Raw genomic sequence first — 22,433 nt, 5'->3', positions numbered from 1 at the left:
TATCTATCTACCCATCTATCTATCTATCTATCTATCTATCTATCTATCTATCTATCTATCTATCTATCTATCTACCCATCTATCTATCTATCTATCTATCTATCTATCTATCTATCTATCTATCTATCTATCTATCTATCTTTCTGCCTGTCTGTCTGTCTATAATATGTGTATATATATATATATATATATATTGTATATGTATGGGTGTGTGTGTGTGTGATTATCATTTAACGTCTGTTTTCTGTGCTGGCATGGGTTGGATAGTTTTACAGGATCCAGTGTGCTGCAGGGCTGCATCAAGCTCTAATGTCTGCTTTGGCAACCAGCTTCTATGGCTGGATGGCTGGATGCCAACCATTTCACTGACTATTTTACTGTGTACACTGGGTACTTTTATGCCTCTGTCACCAACACAAGCAGGGACAACAAAAAGGAAAATGTCCCCCTCAACAAAGTGGGGGATATGATAAAGGGACAGACCCAGGTGTATTGCTATAAAGGAGATGCATGGCTACCCTGCATTATGAGGGTGGGTAGGAATGGTTGGAAAGAAGATAAGAGATGGTTGTAACTCGATGCCAGAGCATCTCAAGGTACAAGGTCTTGTAAGAGATACATGTGTGTGTGTGTGTGTGTGTGTGTGTAACTTAGTCTCAGGAAAAAAAGCAGAGCAGGCCACAAGCTTTACTCAGGGACTCTGAGACTGACAAGAGAATAGGGGGTAAATGAAATACTACAACTTCCAGGTTATCTTCTCACCTGTTCTCTGATCTGGTTATTCGCAAAAGTGTGAATTCCCCTCATGACACCCAAGGGTCAGATAGGGGTATCTAACAGAATGGCTGGCTATATTTATTCCCCAGGACTTGTTATCATCCCATGTGAAGGTGCATGGGTTAGTGATCAGGGTATTTGGCTCATGATCGATTGTAAGGTCGTGAGTTCAATTCCTGGTAGCACATTGTGTCTTTGAGCAAGACTCTTTATTTCACATTGGTGTAGGTATAGCTGTGTGGTAAGAAGCTTGCTTTCTAACCACATAGTTCCGAGTTCAGTTCCACTGTGTGACACCTTGGGCCAACCAGGGATTGTGAGTGGATTTGGTAGACAAAAACTGAAAGAAGGCTGTCGTGTGTATATATATAAATATATATTTGGGTATGTGTGTCTGTGTTTGTCCCCCCACCATTGCTTGAGAACTGATGCTGGTGTGTTTATGTCCCCATAACTTAGTGGTTCAGCAAAAGGGCCCAATAGAATAAGTACCAGGCTTACAAAGAATAAGTCCTGGGGTCGATTTGTTCGACTACAGGTGGTGCTCCAGCATAGCCGCACTTAAATGACTGAAAGAAGTTAAAGAATAAAAGAATATATAAGGTTTTTGTATGTCAAGCTTTAATTAATTGTTCAAACAAATTATATGTGCCAGGCTTCTATTCATTACAGTATATCCTATCGTATTCTTTTGTCTGTTTTTATTGTTGTGCATCAGGTTCAATTCCATGCTTATACCATTTGACTGGTTTAGAGGCAGACATCTCCTTGTCCCCGTTTTTGACCTCATCCACTTTGTTGAACCTCCAGTCATACAGGAAATTAGTCATGACTCAGAAAACATGGTAATCTGATGGTGCAGGGCTTGGACTGTAGGCAGGATGAGGCAACACTTTCCAACCCCCAAAGTTCTTCAAGATTGCACATGGTCACATTGGCAGTGTGTGCTGGGGCGTTGTCATGCTGTTGGAGTGCATTGCTCAGTATGTAGAAAAGGAGTAGGTAGTAACTCTATAAGATGTACCCGGTGCAAGCTATGGACACATAAGAGGTGCAGCAACATCAAAGGCAGGTTAACTAGCAAGTTAGTTTTTGTTTGTGGCAGATGTTCAGGTGCAATAAAGACTGTAAACAAACAGGAAACAACTTCTATCTCATTCCAGGGTGAAAAACTAGAGGTAGTCGATAGCTTCCGCTATCTGGGCGACCAAGTTAGTAGTGGGGGTGGGTGCGCTGAAAGTGTAGCTGCTAGAATAAGAATAGCCTGGGCAAAGTTTAGAGAGCTCTTACCCCTGCTGGCGACAAAGGGACTCTCACTCAGAGTAAAAGGCAGACTGTATGACGCATGCGTACGAACAGCCATGCTACATGGCAGTGAAACATGGGCTGTAACTGCTGAGGACATACGTAAGCTCGCAAGGAATGAAGCCAGTATGCTCTGTTGGATGTGTAATGTCAATGTGAATACCCGTCAGAGTGTAAGTATCTTGAGAGAAAAGCTGAACATTAGAAGCATCAGTTGTGGTGTGCAAGAGAGACGATTGCGCTGGTATGGACATGTGGTGAGAATGGATGAGGATAGCTGCGTGAAAAAGTGCCACACCCTAACAGTTGAGGGAACCCGTGGAAGAGGTAGGCCCAGGAAGACCTGGGCTGAGGTGGTGAGGCAAGACCTTCGTACATTGGGCCTCACCGAGGCGATGACTACTGACCGAGACCTTTGGAAATGTGCTGTGCGTGAGAAGACCCGGCAAGCCAAGTAAGATCGTTGCCAGTGCCCCTGGACTGGCTCTTGTGCGGGTGGCACATGAGATGCACCATTTTGAGCGTGGCCGTTGCCAGTACCGCCTGACTGGCTCCCGTAGGATTTTCGAGTGAGATCGTTGCCAGTGCCCCTGGACTGGCTTGTGCGGGTGGCACATAAAACACACCATTTCGAGCGTGGCCGTTTTCGTGCGGGTGACACGTAAAAGCACCCACTACACTCTCTGAGTGGTTGGCGTTAGGAAGGGCATCCAGCTGTAGAAACTCTGCCAAATTAGATTGGAGCCTGGTGTTGCCATCCGGTTTCACCAGTCCTCAGTCAAATCGTCCAACCCATGCTAGCATGGAAAGCGGACGTTAAACGATGATGATGATGATGATGAATGTACAAGAGCTTGATGATGATGATGATGATGATGATAAATATATATATATATACACACACTCACACACAGTGTTACCATCTACTAAATCCATTCACATGATATTAGTCAACCCAGGGCTAAAGTTGAAGACACTTGCCCAACATATTGCTGTACAGTAGGATTGAACCTAAAACCACATCGTTGCAAATCAATCCTCTTACCCTAACCCTAACCATGCCTCCCACTAAATTATATAAATCTTAAAACCCTTCATTGTGTTTTTCAAAATGTTTTGTGGTTGTCTTTGATTTTGATCTTTGGTTAAAATTCTTTCCACCCATATCACCCAAAGGTGCTTCATGGTGTTCAAAATTTTGACTGTCTTTGATTTCAACCCCACAGAATGAGATTAAAAGGAATAACATGACAAGTAAAATAATGTAAATTATTATTACCCCACCACCACCACCACCACCTCCACCACCACCACCACCTCCATCACCACCACCACCACCTCCACCACCACAGACACACAACTGTGAATTAGTGACACGTGCTACTCTTCTGAAGTTCTCCAGAAAAATTCAAACCAAGCCTGCGATCAGATTTCAATTTTTGCTTCAACCAATCCTACTTCAATTATTTGATTAATGTCCTTGGGAAAAATTACTCTCCCAGTTTTCCACTTCCCTGCATTATTCAGTAACAGCCACTGTGTGTGTGTGTGTATGTGTGATTCTGTCTTAATTCTCAGTGTGAACTGATTCAATTCTGAAAGGCATGAATGCCATGGTTTCCTAGTTTTTATTATGTGGTTAGCACCATGTAAAAAGCACCCATGCCAGCACTATATAAAAAGCTCTGTAAAGTGGTTCGTGTTGGGTGAAATAGACAACTGGAGCCTGGCACAGCTCTCCAGCCCTGCCAGCTCCTCGTCAAACCATCCAACTCCTGCCAGCATGGAAAATGGATGTTAAATGGTGAATCTGCTGATGTTGATGATGATGGGAAGAAATGGCTGAGTGTATATAAAATAAGATCCAGCCCATGCCAGCATGGAAAGCAGATGTTAAATGATGATGGTGGTGGTGGTGATGATGATGAGGAGGAGGAGGAGGAGACAGGTAACTTTACATACTTATTAGAAAGCAGTCTATTATTTCTCCTGTTTTTGGTGCATGGTGTAGAGCTGAAAGTGAAACTGTTGATAAACAAAGTTTGCAACTCTTTTCATTCACATCCTGCTAACAAAACAGACACAGGCATCATCTCTCATTGCTTTCCCTTTATAAATTTAAGGCCCTAAACTTAACTAAGAAATTACCATGAGCACCTAGTCCTTAAAATGTCAGGTATTCATAGCCCGTTATCAGCCAGTATCATATCCACCTTTCGTTTTTATCAGCAGCTTGTAAGTGGTACAGTGAGCAAAAATTTCTGGATGCTCCGAATATCGTCAAAGAAGCATTGCATTAGTTTTTAATACAGGACTAGGTTTCTTTTACATTTGGCAATTATGCACAATTATTGCAAACCTCTTAGGCATGTCTAGCACTTAGAAATGACATACATACTTGCCAGTATCATCAGTGTAATATATTTGAGAGTGACAAGTAATAGACAGGCCAGGCTGGTAGTGTCAACAGCTTGGTTAAAATGTCGGGGGATCCAGAAATGATATACAGGCTTGGTAGTATCAACAGTCTTGTGTGTCTGAGATTCATGAGTAATACACAGGCCAGGCCTTGCAGTGTCACCAGCTTTGTATATCTGAGATCCAAAACTAGCATACAGGTTTGGTCATAAAAATAATATATTTCTAAATCTCTCAGAGAGATTTATGCAGTAGCAGCATGATAAAGTGATAGCATGTTGTCAACTTAATGTGACAGTCCCATGAAAGGGAAGAATGCTACTGTTATTTAGCCCTAGGAAAGAAAAGGGACAGAGTGAAGTGAAAGGGGAGGGAAGGTGAGACTGAAGGGAAGGCCAGGAAATGTGAGAGAGGGGGAGCGAAAGAAAGAAGGGTGGAAAGAACAAAGTAAGTGTGAAGGGGCTGAAAGAAAGAATGAAGGAATAAGAGAGTCGTAAAAAATTTAGCAATATATATATATATATATATATATACATATATACACATATATATATGTATGTACTCACGGGAGGAAGTGGGTGGTGTGTGCATATATTAGAGGGCATCCATGTTGAAAGATAGGCATGGGGGAGATGTGTCTGTAATGTGGGGTGCAGATGGTTTTTTGGGGTGTGTGGAGGTGTTCAAATGTGGGATACTGGGTGTGGTGGAGGGTGGTGTGGCAGTGTGAATGTAATGTGAGAGGAAGGTGTAGAGGAGATGAAAGGGACGGTAGGAAAAAGTTATAAATGGTGAGTAAAAACAGATAAAAATATGAAAAATAAGAGGTACAAAGTCAGAAGAATAAATAAATAAAGTGATTGAAAACGAGGTGGAGACGAAATGCAGTGAAATGTAAAAGAACAAGTGTAAAGGGAAGGAAGTTAGACAGATGGAGAGAAGTTCAGTTGCGAAGGTGAACAGAAGAGGAATCTGAGGATGGCAGGGAGTGATTAAAATGAGTTTAAAGATCTGTGAGTAAAATCTGAGGTGGAATGGCAGTAAAATAACGACTCCAGTCATGAACAGGATGTGAAGAAATTTATATTTTTCTTTGCACCCAGCTGTAAAAGGCATACCCTAGAGTATAGTTAAAATTGCATCGAATGACATATTGTATATATATGTTAAGTGCTCAGGTTGGTTTATCACTCAAACTCAAACTTAAACTGTAAATGAAACAAAAGTGATTGTTGTAGTTGCCTAGCAATGAATGGCTTTAAGTGGTTCTTCGTTGAGTAGGAGGAAGATATATCTTAGAAAGAAAGAGTGAACAGACAAAACATGTGGCATCACTTTACAGCACGGAACTCATTATTCAAACACAACTGCACAGTTGCTAGGGATTAAGAAGTTGTTAAGAAAGTACCATTCTCTATCAAAGACAGGTCCTCTGCCTTGATGCAATTTCTTTGAACCAACCAATCTATGTCAGCATGGATGTTCTTTTCTACTCTAGGCACAAGGCCAAGAAATTTTAGGGGAAGGGGGCCAGTTGATTAGATCGACTCCAGTATGCAACTGGTACTTAATTTATCGACCCCCAAAAGGATGAAAGGCAAAGTCGACCTCGGCAGAATTTGAACTCAGAACATAAAGACAGATGAAATACTGCTAAGCATTTTGCCCAGCGTGCTAACGTTTCTTATTTCTTTATTGCCCACCAGGGGGCTAAACACAGAGGGGACGTTTCTGCCAGCTTGCCACCTTAATGTCAGCAAGGATGCTGCGTGTAAAATGATGACACATGCATATATATACTGAGAAAAAAGAGGCAGTCAGAATTTTGGATAATTCTTTATTAGTACTTTCGCTTCTTTAACTGAACTTTTCAAGACAAAAATTATGACCAAAAAATGATTTTTTTTTCTTTTGGTTTTAGTTTTTGTCTTGAAGAATTCAGTTCAACAAATGGAAACACTAATAACGAATTTTCCAAAATTCTGACTGCCTCCTTTTTCTCAATATACAATATCTGTACACCACATCAAACACTATATATACATGTATATACATACACACACACACACACACACACACACATACATACATACATACATATATATATATATATATATATATATATATATATATATATATATATATATGTGTGTGTGTGTGTGTGTGTGTGTGGAGGTGCAATGGCCTAGTGGTTAAGGCAGTCGACTTGTGGTCGTGGGATCACAGTTTCAATTCCCAGACCGGGCGTTGCGTTTATTGAGTGAAAACACCTAAAGCTCCATAAAGCTCTGGCAGGGGAGCCTGGCAAACCTTGCTGTACTCTTTCACAACTTTCACTCTTTCTTCCTGTTTTTGTTGCACCTGTATTTCAAAAGGGCCAGCCTTGTCACACTGTGTCATGCTGAATCTCCCCAAGAACTGCGTTAAGGGTACACGTGTCTGTGGAGTGCTCAACCACTTACACATTCATTTCACAAGCAGGGTGTTCCGTTGATTGGATCAACTGGAACCCTTGTCGTCTTAACCGATGGAATGCCATGACGACGATATGTATATATATAAAGTTAATAAAAGAAAATGGAGAAGAGAAAATATAAGGGATACTTGGTTAACTTTATTTGTATCACTGTAAAAGTAATACAAAGTAATACATATAAGATTCAGAATATAAAGGGACCGGATCAACAAAAATAACCAAAAAAAAATCGCCCTATACTCTTGCAACCCCCATCCACTACTACTCCTGCTACATAAGGTGCCACCTGGAGACTTCCTCATCTCTTTCTATCTCCTTGGACGTACCTTTAATTTATTCTCACTCTCTCTCCTAAATGTGTGTAGCCATCAACTCTTCCCTCGCACCTTAACCACCATCTAACATACGGATGCAGCATCTCTCCCTCCATGGATTTGTTGACTTGCAAGATCCATGCTGATGTTGAGAGTGCCAGTGACATGAAAACGCACCCAGCACATTATAAAGTGGTTGGCATTAGGAAGGGCATCCAGCTGTAGAAACCTTTCAAAAGTAGACACTCGAGTATGATGCAGTTCTTCTTGTCAATCTGTCCAACCCAAACCATCCAGCATGGAACATGGATGTTAAATGAGGATGATGATGTGTGTGTGTGTGTGTGTGTGAAATACTACTAAAAGCCAGATTTACTACAATGCTACACTTCATATCCTTAGATAATTTATCATGACAAACATGTATGTTTAAAACTGACTCTCAAAGCTTTCCCCTTCGTTACTGCATAATTGTTAATTCCCTTTGTAAAGTAAATGTGTGCTCCAATAGAAATACTACTTATATATCTTGGACTGCACTGCTTCTACATAAATGAGAACCCGTTAATAAGCCTTTCATGTGACTCACAAAATCTCAATCCTCCCTCTAAACTTCAATCCTCAATCAATATTTTACAGCCAGTAGGGCGGCGAACTGGCAGAATCGTTAGCACGCCGGGCGAAATTCTTAGCAGTATTTCGGCTGCCGTTACATTCTGAGTTCAAATTCCGCCGAGGTCGATTTTACCTTTCATCCTTTCGCGGTCGATAAATAAAGTACCACTTACGCACTGGGGTCAATGTAATCGACTGAACACCCTCTGTCTGTCCTTGTTTGTCCCCCTCTATGTTTATCCCCCTGTGGGCAATAAAGAAAGAAATATTTTACAGCCAGTAGTTCAGGAATTTCTTCTCTCTCTCTACAATGTTCCCTGATAATGTGAAATCCCCCAGTTGAGTTACCTTCATCTCCTAATGTCGTCACAGAACAGGGTACTGTGTACAGAGCTGATCGGGTGCAGCTTCAATACAAATGAGCATCTGTAAAAATACCAAACTTGACAAAACCCTCAACCACCTAGATGTGACTTTACAACCAACAGTTGACTATTTTCTCTTCCCTGTCTCCTAATAGCACCTCTGGTGACATCCCAGTTGTTTTACCAGCATCTCCTAGGCCCTACTACAGCACCCATTTCTCTTTCTCCACTGTCGTCTCTTCGTTAAAAGCTTCGCTAAATTCCAGCCACTGTTAAATCCGCTCCTTTTCTCTCAAGACTTCATCGGTCATTTGGTTTAATATCACCACACGGTCCGTGGGTAGCTTCAGTAGAGTCCCCTCTACGGCAGGTATTTTGCACCAGGTGTCAAATCTCAGGATAACTCCTTCCTTCTAGTCCACCAAACTCGTAAGTCCTGAAAATGGGTCGTGAGAAGTACCTTTGTTTTTCTGAGCCATTAAAAAAAAATCTATGCCTGTATAAGTTCAAGGTGATTACCATTCATCATTGACCTTATCAATCTGGCAAGGCATCCAAAGGTTGCCGCCCCTTGGACAATGTGTGTATGCGCGCGCACACACGCTATATGTATATATATGTATATATATTGAGGGTGTGTACTTCTTTCGACATTATCACTGTTCATGATACAAAAGTGATGATTATGCACATTTAAGTCCCCTTTATTTTAAATCCCATCCGAAGACTATTAACTTTTCTATAATATTACACCTAATGCAATCCGATAGAAATACTATCTAAAGGTAAGCTCGATATAATATGCTGCCGAATCCGCGAACGGATATCGATCACCGGTCTAATCTGTTCAGTTCAATTGTATTAAATAACACATTGTTTGCGATTGCTTTCTGTAAGACGTCGATGACACAACACAGCTCCCTTTATATTATATACATCGCCTCTATAAAATGGGAGAAGTTGCGTGTCGCCTCCGAACGAGAGATCAATATTTGTCATCACATCCGTTTGATCATGCGCTGAAAAACCGATCAGGACACAACATTTTATTAGAAACCATCGTTGATTCGTCAATATATAAAGAAAACTTTTTAGAGTAGTTTTCGTAGTCGATAAAAGCAAATTTTAAAAAATTAATAAAAGCAAAAATAAAGTTATGAGGGGGAGTAAAAAACGTATCTAAAAAAAAAATCGAACGAAACCCGAAATAATTATTTCCTTAAGTTCTTCCGGGAATGGTGAGTTCGCGGCAGCGGGGTCGACGACGACGGGATCGGTAGTGGTTGTGATGGTGTAAGCGGCGGCGGGATCGGCAGTAGTAGTAGTAGTAGTAGTGGATGTGGTAGCGGCGGCGGGATCGGCAGTAGTAGTGGAGGTGGTGGCGGCGGCCTGGTTTGACCTCTTACGAAGTCCTAACCAACCAATCAAAACACACAACAGTAACAACCTGACGTGGCATATAAAACGCCATCTCCTTCTTCGTTTTTTTTGTCCGCCATCTTAGTACGGTGCTGCAGAAAGACCGAATCACTTCCAAACATTTGGACCGTCTACATTAACTGCTGCAGATAAAACACTTTAATCACATCGTCGTTAAGAAGGTTTCATTTTTACTTTATTTTATTCAGTCCTTTTTTTTCCATTTCCACACAAACCATTCTGTTGTCAGTGATGTTTCTTAAACGGGAGGCTTTTTATTTTAATATATTCTCAGATTGCTCGACCTGAGTTTGCCTTTTTATCATTTTCCACTTTAATACCAGACAAAATGGAGGGCGTTTCTACTATTATATACATATATATAGATACATAAATATATAACATACATACACACACACACATATATATATATTTATTGTATCTGTGTGTTTCCCGAGTATTCTGTGTGTTGCCAACATTGTCATTTATTATTAATCTGATTTCCTTTATCTTGTCACATCCCCCATCACAATTTGCTTTTCGTCCACACTTTAATGATAACTCTACAACTCAAAATAAAAAAAAAATCCACCCCTCTTTCATTGATCTTCATTTCCGCTGCTTTGAAATTATTTTCCTCTCCAATATATCCCGATCCAAACTGTATTATTATTATTATTATTATTATTACATACGACGACTCGACACTGACATTTTGGTCTTCACTGAAACCATGGTCGTCGCCAACTTACGATATTATCGTCTCTATTAAAGACATCCTGATCTATTTTTTTGTTTTTTTAAACATTTACGTATATATATACACATATATATGCCGGCCGCATTTTTTCTTCAATCCATATTAACCGTCGATTGTAAATTGATCATCTGAGGATTAAATTTAGGTTTCTCCCCAAGCTGGAATGCTAAGAGGACCAACCCTATCAAGTGGGCTCCATACACATCGGTTTATATCATTTTGTCTCCTATATTATCCATAAAAAAACCGACAGAAATTGCCTCCTCATGCCTTGTTAAACCATTACTCTTATACATGTCTCACTGTTAACCATATACACATATACATGATGTATATTAAACTATAGTTGCCGATGTAGAAATCACCTCGAAGGTATCTGGTTTGTGTCGTACTTAAAAATGGAGGCTCCATTTTTCTATGAAAACCACCAGTTTTGTTGCTGTTTCTTCCACGAAGCCCTTTTTGAATTTATTGTATCATTTTTGTCCACGACTATTTTAAAATTTATCTGTTGCTCATTGCTTACTTCGTCCCTGATGCTTCTTTATAACAATCCTACAGACATCTGTGTGTGTGTGTGTGTGATTATATAGAGATATTATATTATATTGTGTTATCGACGTTAAAGATAGAAGGGCGTGTTTGGAAAGACGGCGACATCTAAATCACACGCTTACCTTTCATCTGTCGCCTAAAAACAGGAAAAGTCCCCCCTTTTTCCCTTAAACATTTTAGAATCAGAGCAGTTAGTACTTATATCGGCATTATTATACAATCAATTTCATAGATCGAACACTCAATTACGCAAGCTTGTACAACGTTTATGGACTAAACAAACATCTCCTATATATATATATATATATATATATATATACGCGACACATACGTTTTGAAAGCTCTTAATCGAATAGTTCTGTATGCTTTTAATTTAGATTCCTTTATAATTCTTACAAAATTTACAACAATATACGTATTCTCTTGTTTAGGGACGTTAGCCTTTATGTGACTATTTCACTAGTTTTTCGCTAGTTTATGGCATTATTGTCGACAGGTTTTTATTTTGTTATGCAAAGGCAGGTTTTAGGATTTCGAGATGTTTCAGTAATCAACAAATGTCTTTATTTTTTTAAAACTATTCAATAAAAACACTTGCAGTTGACCGACCACGTTTCAGTTCTGTCCATAAGTTTCTACAATTGACTCACACATACCCTAGCTTAAAAAACATGTATGTATATATATATATATATATATATATATATATATATATATATATATATTAACGAAATAAATGAATACGTTTTACATTGGTGTCCCCTTTGCGAGAAGTAGCTAAGAGGATTTTTCTTCATTTAGTTGTAAAAAGTGTTTATGTATTAATCTGAAAACTCTTATAATATAATGGTTTCAGTCTTTCAACATGAAATATCTTGGTGTGGTGCTAGCTTGAATGACAATATAATGATTAACACTGGTGAACGCCCTCCACCACCAAATATATATATATATATATATATATATCCCTCGTGTACTTGTGTTATCTATGTATCTAATATATATATATTTATGTATATATATATTTATATATAAGGTTGTGGTTGACCCAGTTGTGTTAGTCCCTGATCCTGTTAATTTTGAACAGATGATGCAATGGGATTCGACTTTATCGGCAAGATTTAAATCTGGGGGCGGTGGAAGATAGTTCGCATTCCTGTCACGTGTGCGTGTCTTTTTAGCTTTAACCTGACAGCATGGCCGAGTTTCGTATTTAACAGAAAATCCCTAATCAATTTCACATCTCACGTAAACAGACATCAACGGAGATATCGAACTCACATCCTTTCCTTACACACGTGACTCCATATATATATATATATGTATATCCCCCCCCCGTCTTGCTCGTTTGTTAACGATTATCCTGATTATTGGCTCAAACTATCTCGATGTGTGGCTGTTCTCTTTTATAATTCTACTATAATTTTAATGACGATTTTGCCGTTTCTATAATCACTGATGTCGATTACATTTTATTGTGGAAAGAAAGCATTGTTGCTTAACAAATCAAGTTAGGCGTTGTTGATTTCGACGAAACCTTAATTTCCTAGGTATGTAACAGTGACTTTCATGTTCATTAGCAAGTCTCGACTACGTGGACAGGTAAAAACACATCCCTTCCTCTTTGTCTCTTTCTCACCGGTAGCCTAATTATTTTAATGCTAAGCAGTTGCGTTGAGCTTTAGTAGTAGGGTAATCCTCCCTTTTTAAACAAATTTTCGCAAATCCGATATACTTTTAAAAGCGAAGGTGTTAAAAATAAAATAAAAACCGAGCGGTGGTGGTGGTGGGGGGTCTGTTTCTTTCCACTCCGCTGTTTCGTATTTTGGTTTGGTTTTCCATGTTCAGTGTCGAAGTGTGTTAATTAGCTTATTGTATGTTCGATCTCCTCTTCGCATTATATCTATAGTTCAGTTTGATAGGGTAAGGGATCAGAATTTCTTTCGGGAGAGTTGCTGCTGTCGCCAATCTGAAATAAAATTGAGAATGGAGATGTTGTTACTGGAATTTCGAAATAATGCATCTTTTTTTATTTTTTTATTCTATTTTGTGATTCTACGTTCCTTTAATAATTGATGTACCACGTGATGGGCGGATTCTCTCCCTTACTTAAACCGGCTGTTGAGTAGTGAGCGTCATTTGTGCAATAAAGTCTCCGGTGTACCTGATGGATTTTTTATTCTATCGTTTTCGGGGACTCCAACATAATTCCTTCTCGTTCGGCAACGGTCTGCCTCCTCAGAATTCAAACACGAGTTATGTAAGTTATCTGGAGCTCGTACAATTCCCCACGAAATATTTGAATTTATCAGTGATCATTATAAGGACGATCAAAATAATTGCCTAAAGGATATCAGAATTAAACTACTGAAACTTGTAAGTAGCCAGTACCAGCCTACAACTTGAGGTAATCTAGCCAGATAGGATAAATTTCCCCAAGCTTTTAAGCTCCGGCTTAAGAATGCATCTTGAGTGTTGGTTGGGATAGAACACGAGAAATTTAATGTATGTAACGGGTATAATATTCAGAGGAGTTGAATGAAACACCAAACTTGGAAATAGTCATGTTTCAATCCTGAGTTTAAAACTTAAGTTTAAACAATGTGCAAGAGTTTATAACTGAAATATCCTTGTAAATAGTATCATTGTTGTTACAAAGTATTCTAAACAGGAAAGTTACTATAACAGTTACTTTTCTAGGATTTTTTTCTGTAAGTGTAAATATGACAGTAGAAGGCATACCATATGTTATAAGTATGAGAAAAAATACCATTTTTCTCAGGTGTGCAAATCACCTAATAAACCAATCAAATGCCATTATAATCCAGGTAATGAAACAAATCTCCAGTGTACTAACATGTATCAATTTCTTTATTGAAGCATGGAGGACAATTTTATCCAAGTTGATATTGCTGAGCAAAATGCTTCAGTTACTAAGCCATTCATAGACAACAATGTGATGGTACGGAAATAGCTTAGTCAACAATATGCAGAGGTGTCATTTGGAAGTTGGGATGCAAATCTTAGTTTCATGTCTCAAGCATTTCAGTCTATAATAACCCCCCAAACTTCTGTAATGTTATTAAATTTTTCTTGCCTTAAAATGTCACCTGTTGCATTCTTCACCCCTTTAACTCCAAGCACAAAACTTATTGCTACACCGCTGAGGTGTAAGCAAATGACAAATCATAAGGTGAAGTAAGCTATTTAATCAAAGGCAGCTTCATGTATTGTTTGACTCACCATGTGATAACAAAAATTTCAATACCCTGTCATTGATCTCTCAACCACTGTCAACACACACACACTGGTCTTAGCATTTTCCCCAGTGTTTGTCATTGACAGTTTAATACACACACACACACACACTGTCTCGACGTTATTTTAAGTGAGCTCAATATGAAACATGACTGTTACCAATTTCCACTGGCAGTTAAAAAATGTTTTCATGCTGCTGCTTGAGCTTTGGGACAATCTGTATCAGTAGACAGATAATCTTACAAATGCTCTGACATTGTTTTTAGTCATCCCACAGAATAATCTGAAATCTGCATATTCATATTTAGATAGGTTAGATCGGGGTCCCCAAACAATTTTATACCGAGACCTCTGATGTAGGTAGTGACTCTACTGAGGATTAATGGCAGCTATCTAAAGATATGTATAAAACATCTTGACTCCTTTTATAGAAAAAAATGTATTTTTTGTAAGACAAGCCTCAATCTTAGTTATTGCATTTGAGACTACAAAATAGCTGAGCCTGATAGGTTGCCTTTTGTAAAAAAAAAAAAAAAATTCACTGGACTGCTAGTTACAACAAATGGATAGCAGCTCTTTAGATGGTAAATTGACCGAATAGTTGTAGCATTGGATGGACTGCCTTGTGGGATTTGTTTCATCTCTGTTTTGGGTGGTGGATTAGTTGAACTGTAAAAATGCCAGATCAGATTCGTTCCAGCTATTTGTGTGCTTAATCCATTGCCTGGCTTAACACCACTAAAACCTGGTGCTTTGGGCCTTTCCTCCTGACTAAAAAAAAATTTTTTTTTCTTTTTTTAATGACTCCTAACAAAATTTACCAGGTTTCCCATTTCTCAAGAAGCTACAACTGCTTTCAAAACAAAAGCAAATGCTTTTAAAAGTGACTTGTATCCTATTTGAGAAAGATGTGGCTGAAGTTGTTGGTTGCTTACATAAATGGCAACACTACCTCGTGGGGAGACAATTTTCTCTCTTTGCAAATCAAACCCTGTTTAACCCTTTAGCATTTCAACTGGCCACATCAGCCCCAAATATACTACTTATTTTATGTTCAGATGGATCCAATCCAGCCCCTCACATCTATCCTGCAATGTCCTTTTAAAAATAAACCATCACATCAAAATCTTGAAGCTATAAGGTAATTAATTCAAAACAATGTGAATAAATAAGGATTACATTTGACAATAATTTGAATGCTGAAGGGTTAATAGAATTCATAAATACAAAATAATGTCAAAACATTTTACTGGGGTGAGGGATGAACTTCATATAGGTTTGACATATTCTACTGATGTAGAAAACACCATGTTTGTCGATGTCTTAATCAGCCATATCAGGCCTGAATAGTCTGTTCTGTTCTGTTTGAACTGGTTAAATTCAGCCTCTCACCTCTCCCTTACAAAGTCGTTCTGAAAATAAACAATCACATCATTTGAAATCTCAATGCTATGAGGAAATGCACGATTAATTCAAAATAACAAATAAGCATCACATATGACAATAATCTGAATGCTAAATGGTTAAATGCGTTGATTAAATTAACACTTTTAATGTTTTAATGACAAATTGTTGCACATGTCTTATAAGATTGTTGTATTATGTAAAGGCAAAAAAGTCTTGTCTTCTAATACAAATTTCCACAAAATCTCCGATTGCCAAGTATGCTTCAAACTAAAGCCTAAATTTCCATAATCCTATGATTCAACATCTTGTAATGGCCATTCTGGTTATCTCTCAAAACTGTGTCTTAGCAATTTTCTCTATTTGGAATTCTTGATATTATTCAGTGATAGAGCTCAAATTGTTTTTATAGAATTGCCAAATTTTCTAAAACATGGAATTTTGAAAAGCAAAATCACCAAGGAAAGTGGCAGTGGGAGAAGCAGACATGAAGGAAGTCAGTATTGTTGGCTTAAAGTCCTAGAATTTTCTAAAATCTTGTTGGAAACTCCTTATTTTGGAGTGCTTCATTGAATTTACTCCCTACTCCCAGAACTGCTGCCATTGACGCTCTTCATTATCCTTTCTTTTAGATGCTGTTCCCTAGTGACGTTTCTCTTGGCCATGTCCTAAAAACACTTGCAAAAGTAATCCTTTAGTAGAAGATAAACTACTGGAATGTTTGCTTATATTCAGATAAGTAATGGAATGGTAGAATTTTTGTCACAATAGCCAACATTTTCAGTGAAATGCTTAGTCTTATGGAATCAGACTGACCAGTTGTTGATTCAATTTCTTATAACACTTTTGGTTATCATTGTTCCATGCAGAGGCAGTATTCTTCAATGATTATGTGATTATTCCACTGAGTTTTTTTTATTGCCCATTACATTTCCATAAAATCTTATTTTAGGCTATCACTGTTAACTTTGCTAATTTTAGTCTCAATTGGTTTTTGTGTTTTTTTAATTTTAATGAAGAGTGAAATATCACAGTATCACATTATGTATTGAATAAAAGTCTGTGTGTATCTCTTGTTATTACTCTACTTATAAACAAAATGAAAGGTTTTGTAGTTTCAAGAAATATTAGTTTGAAAGTAAGTTTAGGATATGAAAGTGTACAAGTCTATCAAAATGTAAAGTGTCATCTTTTTTGAGTTACCTATTTTATTACAAACTAGTTTAGAGACCACAACTTGCAGCTATTTAATATTTGACATATGTGAGCATAGAATATGGAATTAGAAATACCTTTATAGAAATGCATTATTCTATTTTTCTTCCCTGGTCAGACAATTTTTTTCCAAAAATACAAGATTGGATTTAAATTGCAGCAAAACTGAGAATTTGAACTATTTTCGTTTTCCAAGTTAAAGTATTTGGGTTTCAGGTCTCCTTCCTTCACACACACACACACACACATATGTTACAGAACCTGAGAGCACCAGAGTTTTAAATAGGAACCGTAAGCTGTGTTAGACAATTAAATAAGTCAAGTATTTCCTGTTGTGATTTTCGTTTTTCTTGCTTTCTTTTTTAAACAGTTTCACTTGTAAATGTGTCATGCATATTTTCCTTCTTACCCCAGTTAAGTTCCAGAACATTTTACAGCTTTCTGGTGATTTGTCTAAGATTTTTGTGTTTATGAATTCATTATTGTGAAGCATTGTTGATATGTGACTGAGGAATAAATAATTTAACTTGTTGATAGTTTATAAATTGTATTTTTGAAATACCATTTCTATAAAAAAAAATGTTCATTTGGGAATTAACAACTTACATTCTTTTGAAATCTCAATCTGTTACAACAAAAGCACTTGATTACTTTTAAGTGAAATAATTAGCATCAGAGTTGTGATAGGTAATTTGTTTTTTAGTTCAATCAAGTTTAATATTGAAATATTCGAGTTTATACACGTCCTAAGTAAGCTGAATTAAACGTATAAATCTAAGCTAATTGCAGGAAATATTTCTTTTAATTCTAACTCTTATCTACTTAGATCTATCAATGTAAAATATTAGTGCACAGTTTTGCCTCCATTCTTTGTGTATCATCTCCCCTCAAACAGTCTGTAAATAATTTCACCTTAAATTTCTCTTGGCTTACTTTCTTAAATTCCTAATATGCATTTTGAACACTTATTCCATATGTCGTTTATCAAATTTCACTGTCATTAATTATACAATCAGATATTTGGTGTAACTTACTTTTGAGATCATTTGAACGCACACTACAAATAATGCATTTTGGAATTGAATAGATCTTAATGCATAGTTATTGATGAGCCTATTTCTATGCACTGGAGTTTTAATCTTTGATATGCTATTTGTCATTGTACCACTGCCAAAGTGGAAATGGATGGTTTTGCAAAATGGTTTCTCAATTTGTCAATATATCCAGTCATGTTTTTTAAAATCCTGTTCAGTATTTTATTTCAATATGCTAGAGATAGTTTTATGGAATTTCCATTTTCTGGTTAAACTTTATATCTTAATCATTTCACTAATTATCTGTATAATAATTATCTTCAGATGGGTTCTGCATATGCAGCCTTTGGTTCAAGACACTAGTCATGACCAATTTGCCTTTAGTTCAGGCATGAATCATGTTAATTCTTTTTCAAGCTGGGTAGGGTACGATTTAAGGGAAATTTGGCTGTTGTTTCTAGCACATTGAACAGCCACATACACTTGGTTGTGATTGTTGTAGTTCTCTGTTAATGTATAAAATGTTTTATTGGTGATGCTTATTTAATAATCTTTCATGTTTTGTGTATCTACATTTAAAAATATTAATGGCATTTTAGATTAATTCTCTTTCTTTCTCTCTCTCCCTTTAGGTTAAAGAAAACCTGCCATCATGGGGAATGTGTTTGCCAGTTTGTTTAAAAATTTATTTGGGAAAAAAGAAATGAGAATCCTAATGGTTGGGCTTGATGCCGCTGGAAAAACAACAATTTTGTACAAGCTCAAATTAGGCGAGATAGTTACCACTATACCTACTATTGGTATGTTGATGTTATTAGTGAATACTTAATTTTTATCTTGCTATTGGAAACTTTTTAATAAATATTTACATTGTAATTATAATTTTCTCTCTTGCAGGATTCAATGTAGAAACTGTAGAGTATAAAAATATAAGTTTTACTGTTTGGGATGTTGGTGGACAGGACAAAATTCGACCTCTATGGCGCCATTATTTCCAAAACACTCAAGGTAAGTTGAAGAATGAAGTTTTCAAATGCATTAATTTTTTGGGGCAGCATGTAAGAATTTTTGGGTTATGTTTGAGATTTTGTAATTGTAAAGAAGTGCCAATCTCTGTGGAGGGAACCTGTGGAAGAGGTAGACCCAGGAAGACATAGGATGAGGTGGTAAAGCACAATTACTCTTGGCCAGTGCCAGTGATACAGAAAAGGCACCCACTACACTCTTGGAGTGGTTGGCATTCATTGGGAAGGGCATCCAGCTGTAGAAACCAAGCCAAATCAAACTGGAGCCTGATACAGCTTACTATTTCCATTCAAGCCATCTAGTCCATGCTAGCATGGAAAATAGAGATCACAAAAAATTGTAAATGTAGTGAAGTCGACCTTAGTGGAATATGAATTGAGAACCTAAAGACAGGTGAAAAACTGCTAATCATTTCGCCCAGCGCTCTGATGACTCTGCCAGCATTATGCTGCTTTACTAGAATGTAAATATTAAAAATACTTCTCCATGAATTTCAAACAACTTTTTACGTAAATGTAAAAGAAAACTATTTAATGTTTTATGCTTTGAGATATTTCAGTATTCCTGCTGATATCATTTCCAATGTTTTCGCCCTGAGATGTAACAGTGTCCATTGTCATCAATAAACGTTGTTTCCTTGCTTGCATGGATTAGTTCACTAAGGCCTACTTCCTATGGCAGGATGCCCTTCCTCTCACTGCCCTTCACTTGTTTCTAGGCAAGGAAATTATTATCCCATGGCCAGACATGTTTTTCCACAGAAAATTAGAAATGAACAACTGCATGTGTATGATGGTGACACATGTTTACAACAATCTCATGCTATGAAGACAAGGGTACAAAGCAAATACTTACACAGATAACAGACTTCAAATAATTTAAATAGGCTTTCTAATGTTAGTAATGCCCTGTAATTCTTAAATTTATGATGCAAATTGGTGTAAATACATTTTATGTATCATAAATACATTGCTTTTCTATATCAACCAACCTAAATATTTTAATTTCATAGGCACTGTATTTACTTTTTAGAGGTTCCTGGGTCTCTTGATAACTTTTTCAAAGTCAAAAATTTGGTAGATTTAGTTAATATATATATTTAAAATTTACCCTAATGTTGAGTCAAGCGAAGTCATTGTCATGGCGAATGCCAGCACCCGTGCTGGTGGCACATAAAAAGCACTATTCGAATGTGGTCGTTGCCAGTGCCACCTAACTGGCCCTCTTGCTGGTGGCACGTAAAAAGCACCACTACACTCTTGGAGTGGTTGGTGTTAGGAAAGGCATCCAGCTGTAGAAACTTTGCCAGATCAGATTGGAGCCTGGTATAGCTTTGTCTTGCCAGTCCTCAGTCAAACCGTCCAACCCATGCCAGTATGGAAACCAGACGTTAAACAACAATGATAATAATGATGATGAATGTAATTTAAAAGAATAATTTAAGAATGAAATTTCTTTTGCAGTATTTTGAGTTATTCTTTTACACTTTTTGCAGGAAATTAGAAATAACTTGAGGATGGTTATTTCACAGTTAGTTGAAAACCTAGTTCTAGAAATAACTTGAAATGTTCATTAGTTTTAATTTTTTAGCCGTTACATTTGACAGGAGTTGACTTCTAAAATGTAGGTTTACTATGACTTTATTAATTCTTCCATTTTTTTTTTTTGTTGCTATGTATGTAATGTATTGTGGTGCTTTGGGAACAACTGAAGAACCTCTGCCTTTGAAGTTATTTTAAACTCTTGATTATTTTGCCATTTTAGCATGTCCTTTCTTGTATTTAAAGAAATCAGTGAAAATGACGTCTGTTCTTGTGATCGTTACCAAGCCTTTATGTTAGAAAGAGCATTTGACTTGCTGAATGGGGTTACATCTTGTCGAGAATTTCAGTTTTTTTGTTGTTTTTTTTTTAATTAAAACATTAAAAAATTTCTGTGTAATGGAATTATATGTGAATTGTTTCCAGGGTTAATTTTTGTTGTGGATAGCAATGATAGAGAAAGAATTCAAGAGGCCTGTGAAGAATTAAACCGGATGCTTAATGAGGATGAGCTGAGGGATGCAGTGGTACTTGTTTTTGCTAATAAACAGGTAAATGCAATTATGACTATTTATAGAATCATTTTCCCTTTGCTGTAGATAGCTTGATAAATTGCTTGAATCTCCAAAGACGTGTTTGAACTGCATCACATGCTTTAGAATCTAGTGGTGTGCAGATAGCTTGTGGAAAAGAATTGGTTAAGTCTCTTATCAACTTTAGTATTTGATTGGTATGTTGTGTATGCACCCCCCCCCCCCAGTCAGAGATAGAAAATGAAAGTCAGAAGAGAAGTTTGTGAGGAAAGATGAGATGGTGGTGATGCAGTTCTTCTATTCCAAAAGGTGATTGAGGCTCTTGAGAGGAAAATGCAGGTTTGCTCACTTAGCCATGACTGGGGCCTTTGATAATGAAGTGGTATTTCCCATGCATAATGCAAGTTTAACCTTTTCGTTATTGTAGTGATTTTGAGATGCTCTATGTTTCTTTCAGTTACTTTAAATATAACAAAGAATTTAGTAAAATGACTTAGTTACAATTAAGCAAGTGGTAGGAACATAAATTGTGACTAAGGTCTGGTGGAAGATTTTAATTCAAAACTTATGAAAACAAGACATTTGTACTCAGAGCCAGTTTCAGCTGGGTTGGTCATGAAAGGGTTAAGGCCAGCACTTCCACAAGTGTAGTTACTACTCACTTGGCTTAGGCCCTGAAACATAGCAAGTGATATAAGATTGGTTGAATTACATGACTTAGTTTTTGTTTCTGGCTCCAGCCATCTGAACTTCTGCACATCAAGTATACAACCCAGAATGAATTAGGATTGAAAATATTTATGCATAATAAATAGGTCTGTTTAGTGGTCAGCAGCTCTGTTAGTTCTGGCTAATAAATCGATTGGCTGAAGGATTGATTAAATATGCAAATTGCAATGTGCAGTGATTGCTTTATGTTAAACTATTTGAAACGCATGAAAGCAAAATAAATGATTGATTCTAATTGGTGGTCAACTTTGGATCTACAAATTGTACTTGACACAAGAAATGAATAACACTCTGTATGGAATACCATAATATCAAGCAAGTTCTATTTGCACAGAGTGCTTAAAGAGTGTCTTGCCTGGATTTATTTAATCCCTATTTTCCTTTATTTTGACTCCACACATACTTTCTTGTGCTTACTACGGATTACCTTCATAATGGAGAAACTATTCGTCAACGTATCTTTGAAGGATATACTCATACCATCTAAGAAGGAATATTTAAAAGTCCTAATTGACAAGACCAATTCTGTTATACACCGAATGGGTTGGAGGGCATATATCACTTTGATTACGCTAAGCAAAGTGATGGGCCTCTTGATAAAGCTTGTGACTTCAAGTGCTGAATTTGAGGAAGAACTTTTGAGCATTGTAAAGGTCATAAAATCTCAAAGCCCTCTGTGTCTACCATCA

The 22,433-nt window shown here is 37.2% G+C and overlaps 1 protein-coding gene across 5 annotated transcripts in view; it reads left to right on the top strand.

Moving 5' to 3' along the window:
• The window catches only part of LOC106872564 (ADP-ribosylation factor 1-like 2), a 37,416-nt gene that overhangs the window by 8,933 nt on the left and 6,050 nt on the right, over positions 1-22,433 (top strand). For 4 of the 5 annotated variants that reach the window (XM_089356950.1, XM_089356951.1, XM_089356949.1 and 1 more), the window contains exons 2-4: positions 18,548-18,715; positions 18,813-18,923; positions 20,909-21,033. In XM_089356950.1, coding sequence (XP_089213076.1) covers positions 18,568-18,715; positions 18,813-18,923; positions 20,909-21,033 — 384 coding nt within the window. In that variant the 5' untranslated portion in view covers positions 18,548-18,567. Of the gene's footprint in view, positions 1-9,760; positions 9,872-18,547; positions 18,716-18,812; positions 18,924-20,908; positions 21,034-22,433 lie in introns of those variants that run through there. The other variant, XM_014919592.3, reaches the window with a different exon arrangement.

Source organism: Octopus bimaculoides, chromosome 9, assembly GCF_046866305.1.
Source record: "Octopus bimaculoides isolate indiv1 chromosome 9, ASM4686630v1, whole genome shotgun sequence".
Lineage (NCBI taxonomy): Eukaryota > Metazoa > Mollusca > Cephalopoda > Octopoda > Octopodidae > Octopus > Octopus bimaculoides.
The sequence above is the reverse complement of the archived record's forward strand: the minus strand, read 5'-3'. Positions and strand labels throughout refer to the sequence as shown.